Consider the following 23,737-nt stretch of genomic DNA (forward strand, 5'->3'; position numbering starts at 1 on the left):
GAGGTGCCCGCCCGCCCAGGCCTGTCCTGGCTCGCGGGCTTCCACGTGCGACTCGGGATTCGGGAGCCTCCTTAAGTGCCTGTCGGACTAGCACGGTGGCGTCTGCGGCACTGGGGCCGGCGGGGCTGCAGTCCCTCTGCCCCGGCGTCTCCGGGAGACGGAGCCCCATCCTCTCTCTCGGGGGCCCGGCCGCAGCTCTGCCCTCGGCCCCTCGACCCCCCCCCCGGGGGGGGGGGCTACCTGGTTCTTGTCCAGCTCGCAGTTCTTGTACTCCTGCTCCCCCTGCTCCTGGAAGGTGACGATGACGAAGCCCACGAATATGTTCATCATGAAGAAGGCGATGATGATGATGTAGATGATGAAGAAGACGGAGATCTCCACGCGGTAGTTGTAGATGGGGCCCTTGTCCTCCGTGTGGGAGTCGATGGAGCGGTACAGCAGCCTGGGGGAGACAGGCCCGCGGAGGGCGGGGGGCTGAGAACAGCTCTGAGCTGAGGGCCAGGAGACCTGGGTCAAGTCCCAGCTCTGCCACTTACTGCCTGTGTGGCCCAGGCAAACCACTCCACCTCTCTGAGCCTCAGACTCCCCATCTGTAAGACGGAGACGGTAATCCCGGACTTCCCCACCTGGCAGGGCAGTTGGTGTAACGTCTACGAGGGTGTTTGGAAACCGTCAAGAACCATCTAAATGCAACACGAGTCATTTCGGCACTGGTTTCAAATACTGGAAATTTTGGCAAATATTGAAACAGCTCCGCAAATCTGCAGACTCAGAGGATGTTACGTGAATGTGAAATAAATCTGAGAGCAAATATCAATTTGGATACAAACACTTGGTGAAAACGGCCCAGGCTCACTCAGTTCATCCCCAAGGGCTTGGTTTACAGGCGGGGGCTCGCGTGCACCCTGCACCTGGGCCTGGGCCACGTGCCCGTGGTGCTGGCTTCTCCAGTGGACGGACCCCCCCCTCCCCACCGCCTGCTGCTCTGCACGGCGTCTGGCTGTTCTCCGGGTGCTCTCGGCATTTCACCCCTCAATAACCGTGCCTCCCGCCCAGGAGCCACATGCCATCGTTGGCTTAGGAATGCCTGGGATTTTCTGACTTTGAGACAATTGTGTCACTGGGAGACGTGGGGGTGTGGGGCAAGCAGGTGTCTGTACAGAGACATCGGGAGCCCAGATGGACAAGCCAGGTGGAGGTGACGCAGTGGAAAGGCCACCCGGGCTGGTCCAGGCCTGCCGGCACTGCCTCTGCTGCAACTTGGACCCAGGCTTCCTTCCCTCTCGGACTTCCCACCACCGTAAACACAGACTAGGCTTCCTCTGAGGACACGGGGCAGCGTCCAACAGCACCCTGACCCCCTCAGTGCACGCTGGGAGCAGCGGCCTTGAGTCCTGTGGTGACCCAGGGGCCCACACCTGGAGAAGCCCTCACCCCCACTGCCGGATGCCACAAGGGTGATGCCAGATGCCCCATCACGGCAGCTGACCCTCAGTTGGGAAGAGGAGCTAAAATGAGCTCCTTTTTGGCTGAAGTTCCAAAAAGTTAACATTTTTCAGAAAAAGAAGTTGTGTTTCAGTGGTGACCTGCCCACACACTGCCTGGGGGGGCACAGAGAAGTGCGTTTCCTGGGAAGGACGGTGGGGCGTCAGTACCGCTGAGGGGACGCGGGGAGGCCAGCGCCGTGGCCGTGACCTGCATACTCACTCTGGCCACCCCTCAAAGGTGGAGACGGTGAACAGGGCCATCATGGCGGCCAGAACGTTGTCGAAGTCAAACTTGCTGTTCTCCCAGCTGCGGGGCTGGACGATGGGGTGGTCAACCTCCCCGTCCTTGTACGTGATGTAGTTCCCCCTGAGAGAGGGAGGCAGGGATGAGTCTGGGGTCTCCTGTCTGCCCCCCGTCTGACCCAAATGTGACTCCTGGCTTGGGGGTGGGGTGGGACTGGCTAAGCTTCAGCCCACAGTGCTGGCCACCGGGAGGAGTGTCAGAGCAGCACGTCCAGGCATGACCTCACGTGTTCCATCAGTGGGACCACGTAACCCACGGGTGAAGTCCAGCCGCCAGTGCTGTCCAGCCCTCCCCTCAGGCCGAGCCACCAACCGCCCAGAGTCCCACGTCCGCGCTGGCTGTCCCCAGCCGCTCTCACCTGCACTCCGCCTCCGTCTGCTTGGAGCTGTCGGAACAGGTGTAGAGCTTGCCCTGGAAGGAGGAGGCACAAAGTGACGGAGATGCTCTGCGATCAAGGCGCCGGTCAGGACTGCTCAGTGATCGTCCCTGCAGCCCGGCTCTGTGCTGGGGTCTCGGGACAAAAGTGAAGGGAGAGCAGCGCCCAGGTGGGGAGTCAGGACCCACAATGCAGCCAGTCAGAAACACCCCTGGGGCCGCGGGGGCTCAATACCCCGGAGGCTGGGCCCCCAGAAAAGGCTGCGGAGGGAGAGGGAGCGGCAGGGCTTGGGGCTGAATTTGGGGGAGAAATCAGGGCAGGTTTATGTGGTGGGGGTTGGGGTGGTGCTCCAAATGGAGGAGAGAGGGCAGAAGGAAAGGAGCGGGGCGGGAGCGGGGCGGGACCGGGGCAGACCAGGCTCTGAGCGTGGTGGGCAGTCAACTCGGTGCTGCTGGTCACCGGGAGCCGCGGGGCGGGGGGTGGGGGTTTGGGCAGGTGACTGACCCGGGGGTTCTGGGGGAGGAGAACCCCTCTCCCTTTCTCACTAGCAGGGAGGGCCGGGGTCTCCGTGGACCAGAGGCTGCTGCCTCCACGCTGGGCCTCCTCCTGTCTGAGAACCAGGACTCTGGTCTGGGAACTAGTTCTCTGGTCAGAACTGGTTTTGGTCCGGGAACCAGTCCTCCTCTGGTCTGGGGGCCGGGAGGCGGCCGTGGTACAGGCCACACACTGTCCCCTCTGCGTCCCCTCTGCATCCGGCTCCGGGGATGCTCCGGGAGGGAAGGGCCTCAGGTGGGAGGTGAGCCCTACCTTGAAGAGCTGGACCCCGATGCAGGCGAACATGAACTGGAGCAGCGTGGTGACGATCACGATGTTCCCGATGGTGCGGATGGCCACGAACACGCACTGCACCACGTGCTGAGGGCGGACAGCCGCGGTTCAGGGGGCCTCGCCGGGCTGAGCCCCTTGGCCACGAGCCTCTCTGCCCCAGCGGGGGAGTCCCTCAGAGGCCACGCGCCTTCCCAGGGCCACAGGGCGAGGGAGCCCGTGGGAACCCACGGCCCTCTGGGCTCTAGGTGACCACAGGGACAAAAGCCTGCCAACTCCCCGTGTCCCGGGGGCAGGAGTGCAGGAGCCTCGTCACCACGTGGGGCCTGGGGTGTGTGTGGGTCCCCTCTGGCAGAGGCTTTGCTGTGACTGTGGGCGGCTGCCTCTGCCGGTGGTCCGTGCATCACGGAGCCAGGACCTGACGTGGGGCCACGGTGCAGGCAGGAGGGTCCCGGCCATTTCCGCCTCCCACCCACCCCTTGCTCAGGCAGCTCCCACTGGCCCGCAGCCCCGGCCGCGTTCACCGCTTGCCCGTCAGGTGGGCCCCGCCCGCCCAGCTCACCTTCAGCCCCTTGGCCCTGTTGATGGCCCGGAGGGGCCTGAGCACCCTGAGGACCCGCAGGATCTTCACCACATTGATGGCGCTGGACCTGGGGAGAGGGCGGGCAGTGTGAGCCTCTCCTGCGTCCGGTGCAGTGAGCGAGGGAGTGGTGAGGGGTCCTGGCAGGAACCCAGGCAGACTGGGGAAACGGGACATCTGCTCTGGACTTTGCAGCCCTGGGACCATTTTCAACTCCCACCTCCCGCCCGTCGGAACCTGGAGCCGGCTGGGGCCCCGGGACTTCCTTGCTGGTGAGCAAATCACGTGAAAGGCGTTTCCCACGTGTGCTAGCAGTTTGACGTGCCCCTCGAGGGCACGTGTAGCGCCCAGGAGATCTGGGGGAGGCGAGCCGGCTGCTGAGGACGCATGTCCTGCCTTGCTGAGCCCTAATGTCCACATCTGTAAAATGGGACAGTTATCACCCCATGAGGTTGGTGGCAGGATTAACTGAGAAGACGCACACGACCGGTCGAGCAGTGTGTTGTGAACTGAATCCGGGTGGCTTTCTCATCGTGGACTTGAAGCAACACTACAGAAATGGCGGGGCTCCAGGCGGGGAAGGTCTGGGGTGCTCACCTCCACATAGTCCCAGGCAGCTGCCCATCACATGCACGCGTCACACCCACTCTGCACACCCACACCGGCAGCAGTGCCTCCAACAGGACAGGCCCACAGGCTGGTGCCGGGGCTCCGCCCGCCCTGCAGGGAGCACTGGCCACTGCCGGCGTCCAGGGGCAAGGAGGCTGCACCCACCCCCTAGCCATCTGACAGAGACGTCCTCTCAAGCCTGCAGAGGGCCCTTCCCTTCCTTGGGCCCTAAAACACGAGGGGCGTCAGCAAGAGCGGACTTCACTCCTCCCGAGGTCAGCGTGATGTGCGCGCGAGGGGCCGGGGGGAGGTCCCGATTCCTCTGGTTTGTGGCTCTCTTATTGCAAAGGACGCGGGGCCTTCGGGTCCCTCCCAGCATCTCAGGGACAGTGGGAGGGAGGCAAAGGTCAGGCTGAGGGGGTCCTTGGTTCAGGTTAGGAGAGGTTTAGTGTGTTTTTCACATTCTCTTTCATTACAGGGCATTACAAGACAGTGAATACAGCTCCCTGTGCTGTGCAGAAGGACCTTGTTGTTTACCTGTCTTTTATGTAATAGTTTGTATCTGCTAATCCCAAATGCTTAATTTATCCCTCCCCTGCCTTTTGCCTATAAAACTGAATCTCTCTGCTGCATACCAGCAACTAACGCAACATTGCAAAGCAACTTCAGTAAAAAATAAAGCATAAAGGAAAAGTGATGGGGTGGCAATGCTGGGCTTAGAATCCAGACTGCAGGCTCCCAGGAGGAGTTTGGGGTCAAGCAATCGGTGATCACAGGAAAGGGTCTCACTCCTAACGTCCCCTCTCTGCTCCTTCCAGGCCGACACTGGAAGCAGCCTTGGGATGGAGCCCTGTGTGACCGGGGCCAAGTCCCAGTTTTCCTGTCTGGGACTAAACGGGGGTTAACAGTGCCGGCCCTGCCAGCCTGGTGGTTCCGTGCGGGTCAGAGAAGACAGTGCACAGAAAGTCGTTTCACATTAAAGTGGAGGGTTCACGTTAGCAGCTGCTGGAATTCGGAAGAAACTAGCTTTCAGACCCTTTTGAGCCTGAGCAAGCTGACAGCCTTGGCTGTGGGTGGCATCACCCAGAGAGCCCTCAGGACCCTAAGACCCTGCTGCGCCCAGACCAGCTGCGTCACAACTCTGGGGCAGGGATCCCGGCCAATGGCCTTTTTTCAAAGCTGCTCAGGAGGTCCCCGGTGCAGCCGACTGAGAACCAGCGATTCCCTCTCCTTCCCTCTCCCAGCAGGTGCTGGGGCTGGAGACGGGACGGGGGCAGGCGGCGGGTGGAGCCCAGGCTGGCCAGGCCCATGACAGGCCCTCGGAGCTGAGGGCAGCCAGGGCCCTGGGCACGCGGAGCCGGAGGAGACGCTGCTCCCACCGTACCCCGGCAGGACTGAGACACTGTCAGACCCCTGCCAAGCGTCACACCACGGAGGACATGGACACCGGAAGTCAAAGCCCCCGGGGAGGCCCCATCCGTTGTACTCAGTCACCCTGCCACTGTGCAGGCAGGCCCCCCAGGCCCCCGGCCGCCTCCTCTGACACCTGCTCCTAGTTCACGCCCCCTCGTGGGCCTAGGAGCCCCACTCACTGGATGCCGAAGGAGATGAGGGACACGCTGACCACCAGCAGGTCAAGGATGTTGAAGTAGTTCCGGCAGAAGGAGCCCTTGTGCAGGAAGGCCCCGTAGGCGGTCATCTGGGGAGGCACAGGGAGGCGCAGCGTGAGCAGCCCCCGTCCCTGGGGCCCTCGCCCCGCCCTCCCTCCCGCAGCACCCCCACCAGGGCCTGGGTGAAGAGCAGGGAGGTGGTGGAGGGCTGGGGGCAGGCAGGCCAGAGGAGGGGGACGCAGTGCCAGGAGAAGGCTCTGCCAAAGACTGTCCTCCTCACAGCTGCCAGACTCCTCCGTCCTGTACCTGCAGCCCTCTCAAGGCCCCCCGTCCCCTGATTTCCCACCGTCCCTGGTCACACGTCCGTGGCTCCAGCCCGAGAGGCACTTTACTGACGCTGTCTCAACCAGGTGTCCCCGGAAGCTCATGTCCCCACCTCCTTTCCAGATTCCCTCCCCGCTCCAGGCCCACCTAGGACCGGGCGTCTGGGGGAAGGAGGGGCGTGACCAGTGCGGGGACCAGCCAGCTGGTTCCCTAGGACTCTCCTGGTTTAGCACTGAAAGCCCCAGGCAGCCCGCCAGCCCCGGGCAAACTCGGACAGTCGGCTACGCTGCTGCCCAGTGAGAAGCTCCTCCAAAAAGCCTGGCAGTTAGCGCCTGTCCATGTCCCAGCCCCGCGCACGGCCAAGCACCCAGAGCTGTGTGTCCAGAGGGGCCGTGGGCGCCACGGGAGGGCACAGCTCTGAGCCAGGCTGCCTGAGTCCGAATCCCACCCCACCGGGTTTTGTTTGTGTGCCTAGAGCAAGTGAGCCAGCTTCCTGCGACTTATCTGAGGAACGGGGTCCTGACAGCTTCTCCCCGGGAGGGCGGCGAGCGCCCGCTGTGAGGCCCTGTGGACAACACCCTGCCCAGGGCGAGCCCCACACAAGGCGGGCTTCACTGCGGAGAGCTGTGCGTGGCCGGGGGCTTGGGCGTGAGCCTGGGGTGCCGCGTGCTCTACATATGAAGCAGCGTCCTCTTCCCTGCGGACGTGGGAACCGCGAGAAAGCCCCCTGGAGACCAAGAGGGGACCTCGCCGGGGTGGGGGCTGACTGTCCTGGACTTGCTGTCACCAGCCCCTCAGGGCTTGGCCTAGAGCTGCTGTGGATGCCGCACGGACACCTTTCTGGTCTCGCTGGCGTGAACCGAGGGCCAGTGGGTTTCCAGGGGAAGGGATGGAAGGCCACAGGCTGGGAAGCAACAGCCAAGGGGAAAATTCGGAGTCAACAGCTGAGAGCGGCTTCCTGGCCACCTGGGGCCCAGTTTATCTCTTTGGAATCAGAGCATGCCTGGGGCAGCTTGTCCGCACAGCGATTCAAAAGCAAACACAGGGGGAAACCGGCAAAAATAGCTTTTGCAACCTAATTCTGCCCACTTAGCTCCTGCAGGAGGGGTCCCGGGGGCTCGGGCACCTGTGTCCTGCAACAGTTTCCAGAAGTGGGTGGATTATATAAAGGGCCACGGGGAACAGCGTTGGAGAGCTCTTCCGAAGGCCTGCCATCTGGAGGGCCGCTGCCCTATGTCTCAGTGAGCGGACCTGGGTGGCCCCACGGTTCGCGTTAACCTGAAGGCTGGAGCCTGCCCGCCACCCAGCGCTCAGACTTGGAGGAGCGCTGGGCCTGGTGCCTCAACGCGGCTCGCGTGGGCACGGTGAGGACACTGATCTCCAGCAGGGCCGTCCGCAGAGGGAAAGTGTCCTGGGACATCGGCTCAGAGGGGCTCAGAGAGGCCCTCTGCCCTGACTTAGGGGTCAACAGTCCTGAGTGTGTGTGTGTGTGTCTGTGCGTGTTGCGTGTGTGTGTGTGTAGGGGCGCCTGCCCAGGCAGGGCCAGAGGAAGACTGGCTATAGGACAGACGGCAAGTGGACCCCAGGAAGACGGGGCATTTATTGGAAAGTTACCTGTGGCATCCAGGCCGTCAGCAGAGGCTGGGCTCGGACCCAGTGCAGTGCCCCCCGCACCCTGTCTGCTGGTTGCCACCCCTCATCCTGCTCCTAAAGTTCTAACCTTTGCCCGGGGAAAGCCTCACTGGGAGGGAGAAGGAGTGGGCAGGGCAGGAATCCCCTCCATCCAGCCACCATCTCTCCAGGCAGCACTTCTGCTCACTAAATGTGTCTTATCTTCTGTAATTTCTACTCCTGGGTCCTGGCCCCACTGCTCCGACCTCCATGGGACACAGCCTCTGGCACCGTTCAGGACAACCGCCGTGGCCCCACAAGCCTTTCCTCTGACAGCAAAACATGCCCAGGTCTCTTGGCTGTCCCTGCCCCCAAGCGCCCCCTGGACAGTGGTCACCCGCCATGGCAGGAGTTGGGACCTGGAGGGAGGAGGTGCAGGGGCCCCCGGGGCTGGGCTCTCCTTAGAAGCACAGTCAGCAAAGCAGGTGACGAGGGAGGGAGGGCGGGCCCGAAGGTCTCGCCAGGGCGGGACTTGTGGAGACACTCGGAGCTCTGGGGAGTCTGAGAGCCGGGCGGGGTTTTGGGTGAGTGAGCTCCCTGCGTCTGAGGTCAGGAAAGGGTGTCCACGCAGCCCCGGGAGTGAGTCGGGGGGTCAGACCCACCCGCCCGGAGTCGGGGAGAAAGCTGAGAAACCCTCCCGGTTTACTCTTGGTTCACGCCTGGTTTGCTGGAACCAGGGGGTCTGGACAAAGGAAAAAATGGACACACAGACGTGTCCACTCAGGCTGTATCTGGCCATGACAGGCTGTCCTCGCCTGCAGGGCTGGGCATGGCTCAGGCCCCCGAGAGGAAGGTCTGGCTGTGCACCAGCAGGGGGACGGGACGCGGACATGGGCGGGGGGGGGGGGCACCTGCAGCAGAGCCTGCGGCCCCCCCCAGGCTCTGAAAGGGGACAGTGGTCCCACACTCTCCCAACCTGAGGGTGGACTGGGGAACTTAGAAATCATAACAGAGTAAATCAAAGTGAGATATTGTATCTTCACAGAAATAGCAGAAATAACACAGCCAGGCTGAGGAAAGGCCCCCTCATCCCCAAGCTGCTCAGAGGGGGTCTGCTGTGCTGGGGTGACGGGGCCAGAGCAGGTCTGCAGCCGGGCTGCCCACACCCTAAGTGGGTGGCAGGCGGGCGGGCCTGGGGGCTTGAGGGCCTGCCTCCCCCTCTGCGCCAGGCCAGCGCGTGGCAGCTTAGCCTTCGGCAGGTAACCCAGGGCTCAGAGGCTCAGTGGTCCTTCCAAAGCCCTCGGCTGGGAGGCTGGCGTTAGGCCCATGGTCACTGTCACACCCGCCCAGTCCGGCCCGCGCGCCCAGAAGGTGTGGATGACGGGCATCCCCTGGGGACGGGCGGGTGGTCCTTTCGTGCCCCTGAGCTTCCCCACTTCTGGGGCTTGTGTGGCACTTCCTCTGGCAGGAGGAGGGCAGGGGGCCTAGCGGGGTCAGTCAGTTCCCAGAAGAGGTGGGGGAGGTGGGGGGCGCTTGGTGCCTGGTGCCAGGCGGGCATCAGGGTCCACACCGCCCCGGCCGAGAGCAGGATCTGGGACGGGGTGGGATGCGGCGGGGGGAGGAGCTTCTGGCTTCTGAGCCCGAGCAAAGCGCAGGACAGAGCGTGAGGGGCACCAATTCTTCCCATTCCAGGTCTGAGAGTAAAAACGCAAGTGAAAGAAACCAGAGAAGCGAGAGGAGGCAGAGTGCTTCGCTAAGTGCGTTACCTTGAGGATAATTTCTAACGTAAAGATACTAGTGAAGACATAGTCTGCATTGCCTAGGATCTGAAAGAAAAGCAGAACCGGGTTAGAGCACGGTGACCAGACGCAGCAGAGGCGTGTGTGTTAGCGACAGAGGGACCAGCCACAGGAGAGAGAGGGGCCGGCAGCACAGGAGGGCCGGCAGGCTTTACCTTCAGAGCAATTTCAATGGTGAAAATGGTAGTGAAAACAATGTCAAAATAAAACAGAATCTGTAAAACAAAGAGAGACGGGTGGGGCTGGGCGGGGCTGGGGGGAGCAGGACGGTGGGAGGGAGGGCAGGTGGGCACTTTCCCCGTGGAGCCAGGTCGGGGTGGGAGCGGGGTCAGGGCCAGAGGCGGCTACAAAGGCTGCATGCTGAGGCCCCCAGACCTGTCAGGAGAGCTCTCGGGCCTACTTGGCTGGCCCTGGGTCTGGTCTGGTCGGCAGCCTTGCTCCTTAACTCAGTTTACTTACAGACCCAGATCAGATCCCTGGGTGCTTGTCAACACGACAGGGTGGGGCTTGCTTTTTTTCTTTTCTTGTGTGTGTGTGAAGATGCAAAGTGCTTAACTCACACTGGGGTGACTCAGCCAGCCGCTGGCGTGGGTGGGACCTACACTGGTGGTGGGGCCTTCAGGCAGGGAGGGGGCGCCCCGGGCTGGGCCGGGCTCCAGGGTTCCTGCTCTGCTCTGTCTCAGGTGGTGGATCAGCGTAGGCCAGCGCCTTTCTCAGCAGGAAAGCCCTGGCCGGGCAGTTTGCAGGACCATCTGCTGGCTGGGCAGGGGTCTGGGGGCTCCTCACCTCACACCCCCCTTGTCGGGAGTGACACAGTTTCGAGATTTTGCGATACAGAACTTATTTTGGCCTTTGACATAGGTCACCGGAGCCAGGGCTGGGTCTCCAAACTGAGTTTTTACTTCGCGGAGGGTCACTGAGCTCTCCCGTGTGAAGTCGGTCTCATCCGCCCGTGCTCTCCCAGTGACGGGGCGAGGCGTAAACCTCTGAGTTCTGGGGACGCGGAGCCCCGGGCGGAGGAGGTCCTGACCTCCCGGCCTCGGGCCCTGGCTCCACTCTCACACTTGCTAGTGGTCCTGAGAAGGGTTTCTGTCCACGCCCTCGTCCCTTAGACGTCTGGCATGGTCTCTGGGCTGAGCGGGGGGGGCCTGCCACCCCCAGAGCTGAGGGCTCAGGTTTGGGGCCGAGGGGCGCAGGCTGGGGAGCGTACGTGGTTCCTGAAGGAGGTGTGCCGCACCGGGTCCTCGGCGGCCAGGGAGACGCTGCTGAGCAGGATGAAGAAGAGGATCAGGTTGGTGAAGACGGAGTCGTTGACGACGCGGTGGCACCGAAGGCGGAACCTGCGGGCGAGGGGCTGGTCACCGGCGGAGGGGCGGGCGGCTCTGGCTGCGAGCCCCTCTCCTTCTCCATGGGGCAGCCCTGCGGCAGGGCCACCAACGCACAGCCGCAGACACAGCTGCCCGCTGAGCGCCCACCGGCCCGGCTTCGTGGCCCTACGGCCCCACAGGCAGTGCGCGCCCGGCACCCTGGGAGTCTCTGCACCTTCAGATACGGCCGTGACCTCCTCGGCTGGCTTTCGCCTCGGGACCTCCCTGCCCCATCACGGAAGGTGATCGCTTTGTACGATCTACCTCGCATTCTAAGTACAGGCAATGACAGGGCCGCCCAGAGACGTGGAGGCCGCCGGGCTGGTTAGACCCAGACTCCAAGGAGGTTTGCCTGTAGCAGAAATCCAACCCCACACCTCAGCACAGTTACAAAGAGCGACACAGCTGACCCCTGGGCACTCACGGGTAGACCCTGGAATGCCAGGGGCATCTCACATACGGTCTCTTCTTGATAGTAGAAAGGGAGGCGGGTGTGGTTACCATCTTCCTTTACAGACAAAACCGCTGGAACCAGGAAGGAGAGACTGGCCCAGACACACAGGCTGCAGAGTGTGTGTGTGTGTGTGTCTGTGCGTGTCTGTGCGTGTCTGTGTGTGTTGGCAGAGGCGGGGTCGGGGCTTGAGCCCAGGCCTTCAGACCCCTGCCCCCGGCATGTGGGTGACTAAACGCTCTGAGGGACCTTACTGATGCAGAAGCACCAAATCCTGGAAAGGAATTTTCTCTTTAAGACAATCCTGGTTCCACCATCAGAGTTGGGGAAGGTCTACACTGATTCCCCTTCAAAGAAACAAACAAAGCAGCTAACAAGCCAATCCACCGAGCTGGTGCCCGCGTGACAGGCAGCCGGACATCAGAGGTGCCTGAGGACAGAGGCCAGGGGCAGCACTGCCGCCAGGAAACGGCACTTCGAATCAGAGGCGCCCAGGACTGCCGGGCTGAGCCGGATCCCTCAAGGAGCGTCGGGAAGAAAGCTCCCCATCACGGGAACTCGCCCATTATGATGACGTGCTGAGGTCACAACCAAAATCACTGAACACCCAAGAAGATAAGCCACTGAGATGGGAAAGCAGAAGACACTACAAACAAGTGACTGAGACCCCCCCAAGACGGCAGACACTGGAAGTATCAAACCACAGGACAGCTGTGCTTGAGACAGTTAATGGAACGAGGGACTTGCTCACGAAGGTGACGGACAGCCAGAAACTCAGACGTGGCAGACAGAGCTGGGAAAACCAAGCAACAGATGGAACTGTCTGAAATGAAAACATGTAAGTTGATCTAAAAACTGGTTCACACAGCAACATAGATGGAGCTGAAGAGAGAACTGAGAAACCGGAAGACAGACCTGGAGAAATGCCCAGACTTCCGACAGAGGGACTAGGAGGTGGAAGGCTCGGAGACGCGAGTGTGTGAGGTGGGGGCACAGAACGGGGTCCAACCCACGTCTGCTTGGCGGGCAGGGCGCCAGGCGGCGGGGAAGACGACCAGGCAGCACGTACAGGCACGGCAGCTGCAGCGTTCTGAGAACTCGTGGTTGTTAATCTAACCTGTAATGTCGCTCAAACGTGACAAAAGTATAAATCCACAGGCTCAGGAAGCCTGCCATACTCTAAGCAGAATAATGGAAAGAAGTCTACGTCCAGACTCGCGGCAGTAAACGTGCCCGGCACCGGGGCCCGCGGGCGATGGTGAAAGCTCCTAGAGACAAGGGGCAGGTGCCTCGTAAGGAGTGACAGCAGGAACCGCGACGTCACCGTGGGGTAAGACCCCCAGCGCGCTGAGGGCCAAGCCTGTCAGCCCGAAAGCACACGCACAGCAAGCCTGTCTTTCAAGAACAGGAAATGGAAACAGTGACAGGTCGACAGAGGCCGAGTGAATTTACCACAAAGGAACTTCTTTCTGTTTTGTTTTGTTTTTTGTCCGGGGAGGTAATTAGATTCTAGAAATTTATGTGTGTGTTTGTTTAGTGGAGGTGCTGGGGGTGGAACCCAGGACAGAAGGATGGACTGAGACACATGAAAAATGGTGAACCAACAGAAAGGCAAGTGGCATGCAAATCCAAACACACCTGCCTGCATAATGATGCCGATCACGCTAACCCTGGGTCAGAAGCAAAGGCCAGGGCTAAAGTGTTCGCCCACCGCAACACGCAGGGCGGGAGGCTGGGAGGAGCTAAATTCACCTGGCTATTTTAACTCCTTCCATTTTGCAGGAGAAGGATGACGATTTTGTTTAACCTCAGGTTTTGTTACATCAAATGTAACCACCAACAGGCCAGGGACAGAGTCCACACATTTCAAACGATGGAGAAGAAAGACAAACACAGGTCCTCTGATTCAGAACCCAGGCCTTTCCCCTAAATCAGCATCTGTTTACACAAGGGGGGGGGACCCACCCACGGGCTGGAGGGCGCCGGGCTTGCCCCGCCGGCTACTCACCTGTTGTTGGCGCTGAAGATGAAGAAAGCGCTGGCTTCTGGCATGGGCACGGCCTTCTCCTTCAGGTGCAGCTCAGAGAGAGGGCGCGGGCGCGGGCCCACCGGCATCTCCGGCTCCTCCTCGTCCTCCTCTCCTGCAAGAAGAAAGCCCCGTTCTCGACACTTACTTTTACCACCGTGCTGCCTACTTGCAGACACCTTCCGACGGACAGGAATCAGATAGCTTCTGTGTCTCGGGGGATGAAGAGGGCCCAGCAGGACCCCAGCTCTCTCCCCGCGGGCCTGGCGGGGGCTCATGTCTGCTGGAGGCTGACTCCCCTGGCAGACACGAGGCAGGCTGTGAGCTAGGGGACACCTCATCCTGGTTTGCCCAGCCTGGCCTGGTTTTAAACTGAAATTCCCACACTCCAGGAAACCCCTCGGCCCCCCATGAACTGGGATGGCTGGTGACCCCAGCGTCAGGCACTAGACAAGGTGGCCACGTGAGACTGGGACATTGCCAGGTGTCCTCGTCCGTCTAGGCTGCAGGCAGGGGAAGGGGCATGGCTTGCTTGACCTGCTCCTGACAAGCAACCCCAGCCTTGAAGATTCCAGGAGCTTAAAATCGACGCTCTCCCTAGTCCTGAAAACACGAAAGAACACTGTGCTGCGGGGACAGTAATGCTGCTGTCACAGGCTCTTCGTCCGAAGGTCTAGGCCCTGACACCAGTCACAGAAGCACCTTGCTCCCTGGGCTGGTGGCCACACCGAACGTGAACCACAGGCAAACGGCTTGTGCCCCGAATATCCTGTTCTGCTAGAATGTTTAGAAGGCGATGGAAGTTAAGAGCATGGACTCCCCAGCCAACGCCTGGATCCCATCTCGGCTCTGTTTCTTTCTGGCCACGGGCATTTGATTTAGTCCCTCTGAGCCTCAGTCTCCCTGCCTGTAAGATGGGGTCACGGCACGTACGTTCCTCAGGATGGTGCCGTCTGTCTCCGACCACGCGAGGTGCTCCTAGCCTGTAGCTGGGCTTAGCTTCTCCCTCAGTCGGGTCTCTGCCTGTTAATCCCCCACAGGCTTTCCACTTTGCCCAAGTACTCTCTGAACGCCCACTGACATGGGTGGATAGCGTCCCCCCCAAGTTCACGTGCACGTGGATCTGCAGAGCGTGACCTTATTTTGGAAACAGTGTCTTCGCAGATGTGACCTGTGATGCTGTCATCCTGGACTGGGGTGGGGGGCCCTAGTTTCAAGGCCTGTTGACCTTACAAGGAGACTCACACGGGGCAGAAGGGGAGGCAGAGACGGGTGGGGGGCAGTGACAGCTGGGGCCCCAAGGGCTGCATTGACGGCAGTGCGAGGGGTGACTCCCGAGCCGTTGGTGGGAGCCTGGTCCTGCCAACACCCTGATGTCTGGCTTCCAGGCTCCAGAACAGTGAGAGGACAGATTCCTGTTGTTCAGGCCCCGCCCCCACCGCAGGATGGTTAAGGCGGCCCTGGCTCCGCCCTCTCCCTGCCAGGAAGGTCTCCCCAGAGCCGCGGGCACTCCCCAAGACAGCACCTTCCCCCGGCTCTCCTGAGTCCCTGCGCCTAGAAGCCGCCTTCCCGTGAACCCCGCCGGCCTTCCGCCTTCACCTGGCCTTTGGGACAAAGCAGCTCAGATGCCTGGCCTTACGTGTACCTGTTCCAGCTCTTCATGTGCTGAGAGCCCTGCAGACAGAAACCACGCTGGGCACATGGGAGCTGACCTCCTGGTGATGACTCCCCCTCCACAGCGACGCTCACTTCACAGGAAGGGGCCCCACAGGAGCTCAGGCGGAGACCGAGCTGGCTGGGAGGTGGCTCTGGGAAGCCCACCTTGCGGACTGGCCCTGCCTCTGGGCGCCCCTCTCCTGGCTACTACGAAAACCCGTCTGGCGCAGAGAGCAGCTCTTTATCCAGCAGGAGGTGTCTAGGGACCCGGGGCCTTTTGGAGGACTGGCAGACCACAGGCACGGATCCCCTCCCTCGAGGGGAGCTGACCGGCGAGGCAATTAATATTCAGCCGAAGAGTGGCACGCAGTGAGGGCTGCGTCCAGGCCAAGGGCTGAAGCTTGCTAACCAGCCCTGGAGAGGCCTCCTATTAAAGCAAAGCCGGTAGGACCAGAGTGGGCGAAATCACGGCGCTGACTCGCAGAATCGGGCTGGAGGGGCTCAGGTCCCCGCCTGGACCTTTGTCCTCCTTTCCAGTTTGCTGTAAATGACCTAACACTTTCTTACTCGTGAACATTTGAGGACAGGTCATTGAACGCTATTTCCATCATCTGTGTTTACAGAAGAACACACCGGCAGCTTCGTGCTGGTCTGAATGTCTCTGGATGAATCGTGCATGCGCTGGTCCCGCCGCGCGGCCAGGAGGGCTGGGCTGGCTTGGTTCTCAGGGAGAGGGGGTCAGCGTCCGTCCAGCACACAGCAGTCGGGTTTCCAGCACCGCGTGTAAGTGGAAACTACCTCTGAAGGACGAACCCAAACTTTTAAAGGGACAGAAGGTGGACAGCGAGTGATGCTTCGCAGGCACCAGGTGTGAGGACCGAGGTGCGGGTTCGGGGAGTCAGGCAGAGCTCCTTCCAGGGGGGCAGCTGACCGTGCGGATGCCCAGGTGCCAGCGGAGGCTCATGGGGCTCTTTGTCTTGTCAACGCCGTTCCTGGAGCTTTGAGAAGCGCAGTGAGCCGGGTCCTGCCACGTCCAGATGGCGGTTGCAGACTCAGCGGAGACCGTGGCGTGGCTCGGTGCCCACCCTCGGCCCTTGTGGCCCTGCCCCTCCCCACTGGGTGCCCGTTCTCACTGCTGGGGCTCTGCTCAGGCTGCTCTGACAGCTAGGGCCTATGAAGCCACAGCCTCGCCCTCAAGGAGAGTCCAGCTCTCCGTGTGGCCCAAGTCTAGCGGCCCTAAAAGGCCAACACCCAGAGCCAGGCCGGGGACGCACTTCCTGCACTGGGTGTCTTCTTGTTCAGGCCACCCCCATCCCTCTCCCACGTCTCCGTACGGCTGGCCCGGCCTCTGGATGCTCGCAGGCGGCCCCTCCGCGTCTCAGCGGGCCCCCCGCCCACACTGCCATCGCCCCGCCTGGCCAGCTGCATGACGGTCCTCTCCGTCCTGGTTCTAATCTGCCCGCCCCACGCAGCAGCCAGAGCATGTCTTTCACAAGGGAGGTCGGACGCGGGCTGAGAACCTCCGGTGGTCCCTCCACATTGCTCAGTCCCTCTCTTGCTGTCTTCCTGTTTAAACTTTAAAGACACACACGAGGAGAGAGACTTGACGAGAACTTCTATACCAGCCTCAACACCCACTGACAACTTGCCCATCTCGTTTCACGTTACTGTCTCTGCCTCCATTCTTCGTTGCTGGAACATTTTAGAGCGACTTCTAAACATCTTAGACTCCAGCTGTGAACGTGTCAGCGTTTATAAAGCAGAACTACGATAATAACAGTATCGTCCTAACACGATTAGCAGAAACTTGAAATTGGTTGGATCCCAGTCCGTATTCAGCTTTCCCCCGCGACCTGAAAACGTCACTGTGAGGTCTGTTCATTCGGGATCGAGACAGACCATCCCGCTGCCTTTGGTCGATGCTTCCGGTGTGTCCTGGAAACTGCAGTAGTTTCCGCCCAGAAGGGCTTTCTGCCTGGCACACGGACACCCTCCCGGTCTTCCCTCCGTCCGCCCCTCTGAGCCCCAGGAAGCCCTATCCCCTCCCCCGCAGAGGGAACTGGGCGGGCGAGAGGGTCAGGCTTGGGCGTGAGTACGGAAGGTTCCAACTGCCCGACGAGGTTATGACCAGCGCAGCCCAGCCTGCACCGAGGGGGGTCGGCAAGACCAGCAGGGCCTTGACGGTGGGGGGTGACTTCGAGCTCGAAGCCGGTGACAACACCTGCAATTCTAGGGAAAGCGAAGGCAGACCAGGGCTCACACAGGGTGCGGGTTTCCTACTTGGGGAAGCAAGCCTGAGGGAGGCCGACAGGCTGCTGACATGAAACCCTCTCCAGGAGACCTGCCGGCCGAGTCACGGGTCAGATGGCGGACCGGACACTGAGTCGGGAAGAGCTCTTTCTACGTGAGAGGCCTCAGAGCATCCCACGGAGCAGGGCCCGAGGGGACGTCGGTGCTGACGGCCGTGCGTGTGCTCAGAGCACCTCCTGGTGCGGGCAGGACAGAGTCGGGGTTTACCACGACCGCAAGTGAGCAGGATGCCGCAGCGTACGTTCCACGAGTAAGTTCTGCAACCGAATGGTGCTTTTCCAGCACGGGCTGTGGTAACACCTTCACGTCTAAGCGACCCAGATCCCGAAGCCTCAAAGGCGCTGCTCAGACACGGTTTACTCAGTCTCCTGCTATTATTACGAGGAACCCAGGAGAGTTCTGCCCCTGATGGCAGCGGGCAGTGCGCACAGAGGCGGGGCGCCTGGAGACAGCGCGCGGCTTGAGAGCGGGTCCCCCCCACCCCCCGACCCTCTCCAGGCGGGGCAGTGGGGCTGCTACCTGTCGCTTCCGGGCGGGGGTAGGAAGCCTTGTCCTCACTTTCGTTGGGCTGGAGGTCATCCATGTTGATCTAGGTGGTCAAGGGAGAGAAGCAGAGCCCAGTTAGGCAGGGCCCACGGTTTTAGGGCCTCAGAGGGGCTGCGAGGCCCCTCAGCCCCTCCCGTCCCGGCCGGGCTGCCAACACAGAAGCACGCCTGCGTTGCTCTGCACTCGGCCCTCAGGAGCCCACAGGAGGCTGGCCGCCTCCTCCTCCCCACGCCCCCGGCTCTGCCGTCCGCCCTCCCCGCTGCACCCACCGAGCCCCCTCCCCCATCCCCACGGCGCGGCAGCGGCCCAGACCCTGGAGGCGCCCTCACCTTGGTGGCCGGCGGGGACTCTCCGGCGGCTGTGATGGATTTCAGCTCAATTTTTTCCTCCTTGGTCTCCTCCACTGCTGGCTTCTCCACCATCTCTTGTTTCTTCTCTGGGCTGGCAGTCCTGGCCCGTCAGCAGGAGAGAACAGAAAGGGGTGTTGGCTGGAGGGCCGGGGACCCACCCTGGGGTCTGCTGGGGGCCGGCTGCCTGGGCCTGTGTCCACCTGCCTTGCAGGGCCCATGCAGCTCAGTCACAAACGCCACTGGGCCTCGCCTGGCTCTGGCCTCGCCAGAAGGTTCCTGGGGAACTCTGCTCAGTGCCCAGCAGGTGCGTGGCCCAGGACAGTGATGGAGACAGTGTGGGGCCCTGGCTTGTATTCTCCACCCCGGGGACGAGGAACAGAGCAGTGAGAAGGACCCACTCTTTCCGCTGGAACTGTTTCTCCTCTGAGTGGCTGCTTCCCCCTCCATCCTTTACTCCCACCACAGGTCATGGCCTGTCTTCTCAGAACAGAGTCCCCAACTTCCCGGACAGGTGGGGAAACACAGCACCTTCCCAGAGACTGTGATTCACAATGGCCCCCCCTTAGAGCAACGCCTGGGGACGGGGAGAGGCCCCGCTTGCTCCAGGGAGCCCCCGTGCAGCCCCCTTCCAGGAGTGACGGCCTCTCCTCAGCACCCATGGGAGCGGCATTCCAGAACCAGGCCCAGGCCCGGGGAGACTTGGAGGGTTACCTGGCCAGCTTCTTTCTCTCCTTCTCTTCTTCCTCCTCCTTCTGGGCAGAGGTGAGGCTCTCAGCATCTGCCAGGTTGTCCACAGCAATGGCCAAGAACACATTCAGTAGGATATCTGTTTGTGTCCATTCTTAAAGAAAATGACCCTTGGCCTTGGGGTTTTCTGCGGGCACAGGGGGCAGGAGGGTGCAGACGTGCAAGGGTGGGGCTCCCCCCCGAGGGGCTTGGAGCCCCCCTTCCCCTCCCCCCCACTTCACTAGCATCCCCAGTGTTCCTTGGGCTTGAGCGCAGGCTGGAGCCGAAGAGGGAGGCAGGCAGCCAGGCCTCGCCATTTAATTGCTGGCTTTTGTTACTGCCTCCTGCAGACACGGCTGGCCGTGGCTGACACCATAAGCAGCACTGCCTCCCACGGACCCAGCTGAGGGCGGGGGGCTGCACCTGCTGAGGGGGTGGCTGCGGGCCCTGCGCACTCCTGCTGTGAGCCCCTCAGACAGAGACCCTCAGGGGCCCAGCCAGCCCCAACCCGTTTCCTCTCCGCCTGCCCCAGTCTTGAGGGACCCACTGTGGGTCAGAGAACCAAGCCAGAGACGGTCCAGCTGAGAGGTGAACGCTTGTCAGGCGCCCCCTCCTCCCAGGCCCCGGGTGGCACCATTTCCCACCGGGAGGCCAGAGTCTTGTCCCAGGAGGCTCCCGGACGCCTCCCCCTTGGCCCACAAGGGCCGGGCTTGGCGTGGGCTGCCCGGTTAAGCCTCACCTGACCCGTCAGGTCGGAGGCACTGCTATCTGCACCCTGCTTCCTGGACACCGAGGTGGACAGCCTTGGGCTGGCCTGAGGCCGCTCACTGGCACCCGTGTCCAGGCTTCTGGGATCTTACTTTAGACGGCCCTGCACGCAGCCTCAGGGGGTAGGGTGGGGAGAAGGGCGCCTGCGGCCTGGGACCAGAAACCTGCCCGTGGCCTGTCCAATCCTGCCTGTGACCAACGTCCAGCAGAGTGGCTTCAGAGTGCAGGGACACTGGCCAGAGAGCAGGGCGAGAAGTGAAGGTCACTTTAGGGGCCGAGACCCCATCCTCCCTCTACAGGGGCACTGGGCCAGGGCAGCGGGGGCCTGACGTCCGAGTCCCAGCGAGTGGCTGCCCAGCACAACACCAGGGGGCGCTGCTCGCTTGGCGTCGGCTGGGGATACACTTGTATCCGCAGCCCCAGGCCCAGGCGCCGGGCCCCCACCCAGAGCCGCCCGCATGGCTCAGGAGGTCTGGCCGGCTCGTGCTGCCAGCCTGCCTCTCCCTGCGGCCCCGCGGTCAGCCCTGCTGGGCGCCCTGGCATCGAAGGGCAGGTGAGGGGCGGGGCGGGGGCAGGAGCAAAGGATACAGTTCCCACAGATGAAGAGGATGATGAAGTAAATACAGACTAGCATCCCTGGAAAAGAGGGGCCGCCATAAGCCATGATGCCATCATGCATCACCGAGTTCCAGTCCTCCCCGGTCAGGATCTGAATGACACAGCCCCGCAAGGGACACACGTTAGACCAGCAGCAGACCCGGAGCTCCTGCCCTGCCTGCCTGCCTGCCCGCCCGCCCCGCGGCCTCACGGCGGCGCGGGCCTCCCTCTCCCCTCCTGCCCCCGGCTCTCCCCGCCGGGGCTCTGGGCCGTGGGCTCCAGGTCCGACCCTCTCCTTGGCCAGCGTGGGCGGCCCCAGCGTAATTATCTGAGTGGCTAAAAGGGCTCCTGGGCAACATGCTCCCACCGCCCAGATACACGCATGACGGCCGCTGTTGGCTGACCCTCGGGCTAAGGCATCAGGGCGAGTGTGCTCCCCGAGGGGACGCCGGCCCGCAGAGCTCCCTGAGCCCGGGGAGTCTGGGCACCACCTTTAAGGTTTTGGCAACATCCACATATTATTCCTTTTACTCTGTAAATCAATCTGCTTTTAAAGTTGAGTGCTACTTTAGCTTGGCCTGAAGCCAAAATGCCTACAAAGTCGCAAGTCTGTGGCGGTTGTGTTTCCTAGGGGCCAGCGTGATGGGGAGGGGAGACCCCTGCCACCCTCCCCTCCCCAGCAAGAGCGGGCCGCTGTCTTCTGCTTGTGTTTTGAGCTTTCATGTAAAATGTATTTGAATACAGGGTTCCACAGCCAAGAAAGAGTTCTTAAACCGCTTAATTGGGTCTTTTTCCTGGTGGCCCACCTGACAGCGGAATTCCGCGGGGGTTAGGGGAAGGCGAGCCACAGACCCTCCTGGGCTTGGAGCCTCACGGCTGCCCTGGCCTGGCTCTGGCTGCCCGGGGGAGTGGCAGTCCCCGCTCCCTGCCCCTCCCCTGCCGCCTGCCCTCGCTCCAGCCACAGCCCCGGCAGAGGGGCGCCGTACCTGAAACACGGTGAGCAGGGACTGCGGAAAGTTGTCGAACGTGCTCCTGCGGGTCTGCATCTCGTCGAAGTTGAACTTCCCTCCGAAGAGCTGCATCCCCAGGAGGGAGAAGATGATGATGAAGAGGAAGAGCAGCAGCAGCAGGGAGGCGATGGAGCGCACCGAGTTCAGCAGGGACGCCACCAGGTTGCTCAGGGAGTTCCAGTACCTGGGGGCCAGTGGGCGGTCAGCGTGCACGCCTCCCCCTCCTGGACGCAGCCGCCACCCCCTCCTGCTGCCCCCTGCCCTGGGGGCGGTGCGGTGGTGCGAGCTGGGCTGGCAAGCTCCCAACGCGAGTGTGAGTTAACCTGGGGTCCCAGGACCGGGAATGAGGAGAGAGGAGCCCGGGGTCAGGAGCCTGAGTTCCGACCCCGCCTGCACCTGCCTTTGGGCGAGTCGCTAAACCTCCCTTCCTTCTGAACACCCCCCATCTGAAAAAAGAGACAGCAGTGACACAGGCTTTGTGACGTTACTGGGAGGATTCCATGGGATGACAGTCTTTAAAGAGCCCGCCAGCAACGAAATGAAAAAACAGTGGTACCGCGTCAGCCTGAAGAAAGGAAGCTGTCAACACAGTGAAAAGACAGCCTACGAAGTGCGGGGAAGTGTGCAAACCCCGCAGCTGCGAAGGGCTGATGTCCTGTAAGCCAACAGCAAAACACACACAGAAGACGGCCCAAATAAGCCGTTAAAACAGGCTGAAGACCTAAACAGACTCTTCTCCAAACAAAACACACAAATGGCAACAGGTACGTGTAAAGCGCTCAACATCCTCGCTCACCAGGGGGCCGCAAATCAAAACCACAGCGAGACTTCCCCTCACACCTGTCAGAACGGCCATCACAGAAAAGGCAAAGGGCAGCAGGTGTGGGCGAGGACGTGGGGAGGAGCGAGTCCGCGCACGGCTGCTGGGGACGCAAACTGGGGCAGCCACCGTGGAAACCAGGATGGAGGTTCCCAGAAAACTGCAAATCGAGCCGCCACGAGACCCAGCAATTCCACTTCGGAGAAGACGCCCAGAGGACGTGCCCACTGTGGCTTTATTCATAATCACCGAGACGTGGGAGCAACCTGACCGTCCGTGGACGGATAAGTGGATAAAGAAAACGTGGTGCACATATCTACGATGGGATGGCATTTAGCCATAGTCACGAACTTTAACACACTGAGAAAAACGTAATCCACTGACACTGAAAAAGAGGAGAGAGGGGTGTGCTTTATGGAGGGTGTCAGATGGGCAACAGGAATGAGCGAACCAGGGAGCGAATGAATGAGCGCTGGACCTAGGCAAGCGCCACTTTGCAGCAGTAAGTAATTCAGGTCCAGACCACCCCGGGTGAAAGGTGCTGGGGAGCAGGGTGCCCACAGAACCCCGATACCTTTGCACGGACTCCTCAGTAATCACAGAGGGAAGGGAGCCCTAACAGTGGGGGACTCTGGCAGACGCCCCTTGGCCACGTTCCTACACTTGGAGTCACTAGTAACAGGACACACGACGCCGCGAACTTCCTGGTGTCATACGGCGGGGGCACCTGACCTCTCTGTGTCTGTCTCCTCAGCCCCGCAGGACGAGGCCCTGGGAAGTGGAGTCACCCCCTCCAACGGCCCCGTCCAAGGTCCCGCAGACCCTGGGGGCTGGCCCCCCCCGATGACTCTCAGTCACGTGGCTCCAGCCGGCCTCCTCACTGTCCCCCTGTGTCCCCACTGCTGGCCGGCCCAGCTCTGCTGTCTGCTGGGCTCCCCTCTTCGTCCCCTCAGGCCTCACTCAAGGTCCCCTCGCCACAGTGTCCTGGCCGCCACGCTGTCCCCAGCCTGCTTTTTATGTGCTCATCACGCCGGGACGGGGGTTCAGGGAGCACTGCTGGTCTGCTCTGATCACCCCTCCTGAAGGAGGTGACTGGGAGTGTCTCGTTGGATGAAGGAACGAAAGTTACTTAAGTGTGACGCTCTGGTGCTTACTGGGGCAAGGAGGCAAGGGGAGGGGGACGGGGTGACACAGACTCCTGTGTGTGTGCGGAGCAGGCCGGGGGCGCGCACACTGGCCTGAGTCCAACCCGCCCGCCCAAAGGTGAGGAATGGGTCTTGTTCGCCCCTCACCCGCCGACATCATTTCTAACCCTGTGGCTTCCCTGGGTCTGGGGGGCAGGGTCTGAGGTTCCCGACCCTCCATCGCCAGACTACGTGCAAACCGTTACGTCCCAGGATTACACACTGGTGGCTCCCGCAGTGTGTGCGGACGGGGCTGGGGGTGGGCCAACTGGGTGAGGGGTCAAAGGTTCAAGCCCATAGTTATGAAATGCGAAGCCCAGCACGGCGACCACGGCCGACACGACTGCAACGCGCACGGGAGCTGTTAGGGGAACCGATCTTACAAAGCTCTCCTCACTGGA

At 61.7% G+C, this 23,737-nt stretch overlaps 1 protein-coding gene across 19 annotated transcripts in view; it reads right to left on the reverse strand.

Moving 5' to 3' along the window:
• The window catches only part of CACNA1C (calcium voltage-gated channel subunit alpha1 C), a 435,155-nt gene that overhangs the window by 55,054 nt on the left and 356,364 nt on the right, over nucleotides 1-23,737 (reverse strand). For 18 of the 19 annotated variants that reach the window (XM_074357570.1, XM_074357565.1, XM_074357567.1 and 15 more), the window contains 14 exons: nucleotides 21,309-21,516; nucleotides 20,314-20,434; nucleotides 18,943-19,057; nucleotides 18,211-18,331; nucleotides 17,855-17,924; nucleotides 13,352-13,484; nucleotides 10,736-10,865; nucleotides 9,681-9,740; nucleotides 5,774-5,880; nucleotides 3,555-3,642; nucleotides 2,975-3,082; nucleotides 2,150-2,202; nucleotides 1,708-1,854; nucleotides 241-442 (listed from right to left, as the gene is read on the reverse strand). In XM_074357570.1, coding sequence (XP_074213671.1) covers nucleotides 241-442; nucleotides 1,708-1,854; nucleotides 2,150-2,202; nucleotides 2,975-3,082; nucleotides 3,555-3,642; nucleotides 5,774-5,880; nucleotides 9,681-9,740; nucleotides 10,736-10,865; nucleotides 13,352-13,484; nucleotides 17,855-17,924; nucleotides 18,211-18,331; nucleotides 18,943-19,057; nucleotides 20,314-20,434; nucleotides 21,309-21,516 — 1,663 coding nt within the window. Of the gene's footprint in view, nucleotides 1-240; nucleotides 443-1,707; nucleotides 1,855-2,149; nucleotides 2,203-2,974; nucleotides 3,083-3,554; nucleotides 3,643-5,773; nucleotides 5,881-9,492; nucleotides 9,553-9,680; nucleotides 9,741-10,735; nucleotides 10,866-13,351; nucleotides 13,485-17,854; nucleotides 17,925-18,210; nucleotides 18,332-18,942; nucleotides 19,058-20,313; nucleotides 20,435-21,308; nucleotides 21,517-23,737 lie in introns of all 19 variants that reach the window. The other variant, XM_074357574.1, reaches the window with a different exon arrangement.

Source organism: Camelus bactrianus, chromosome 34, assembly GCF_048773025.1.
Source record: "Camelus bactrianus isolate YW-2024 breed Bactrian camel chromosome 34, ASM4877302v1, whole genome shotgun sequence".
Taxonomy (NCBI): domain Eukaryota; kingdom Metazoa; phylum Chordata; class Mammalia; order Artiodactyla; family Camelidae; genus Camelus; species Camelus bactrianus.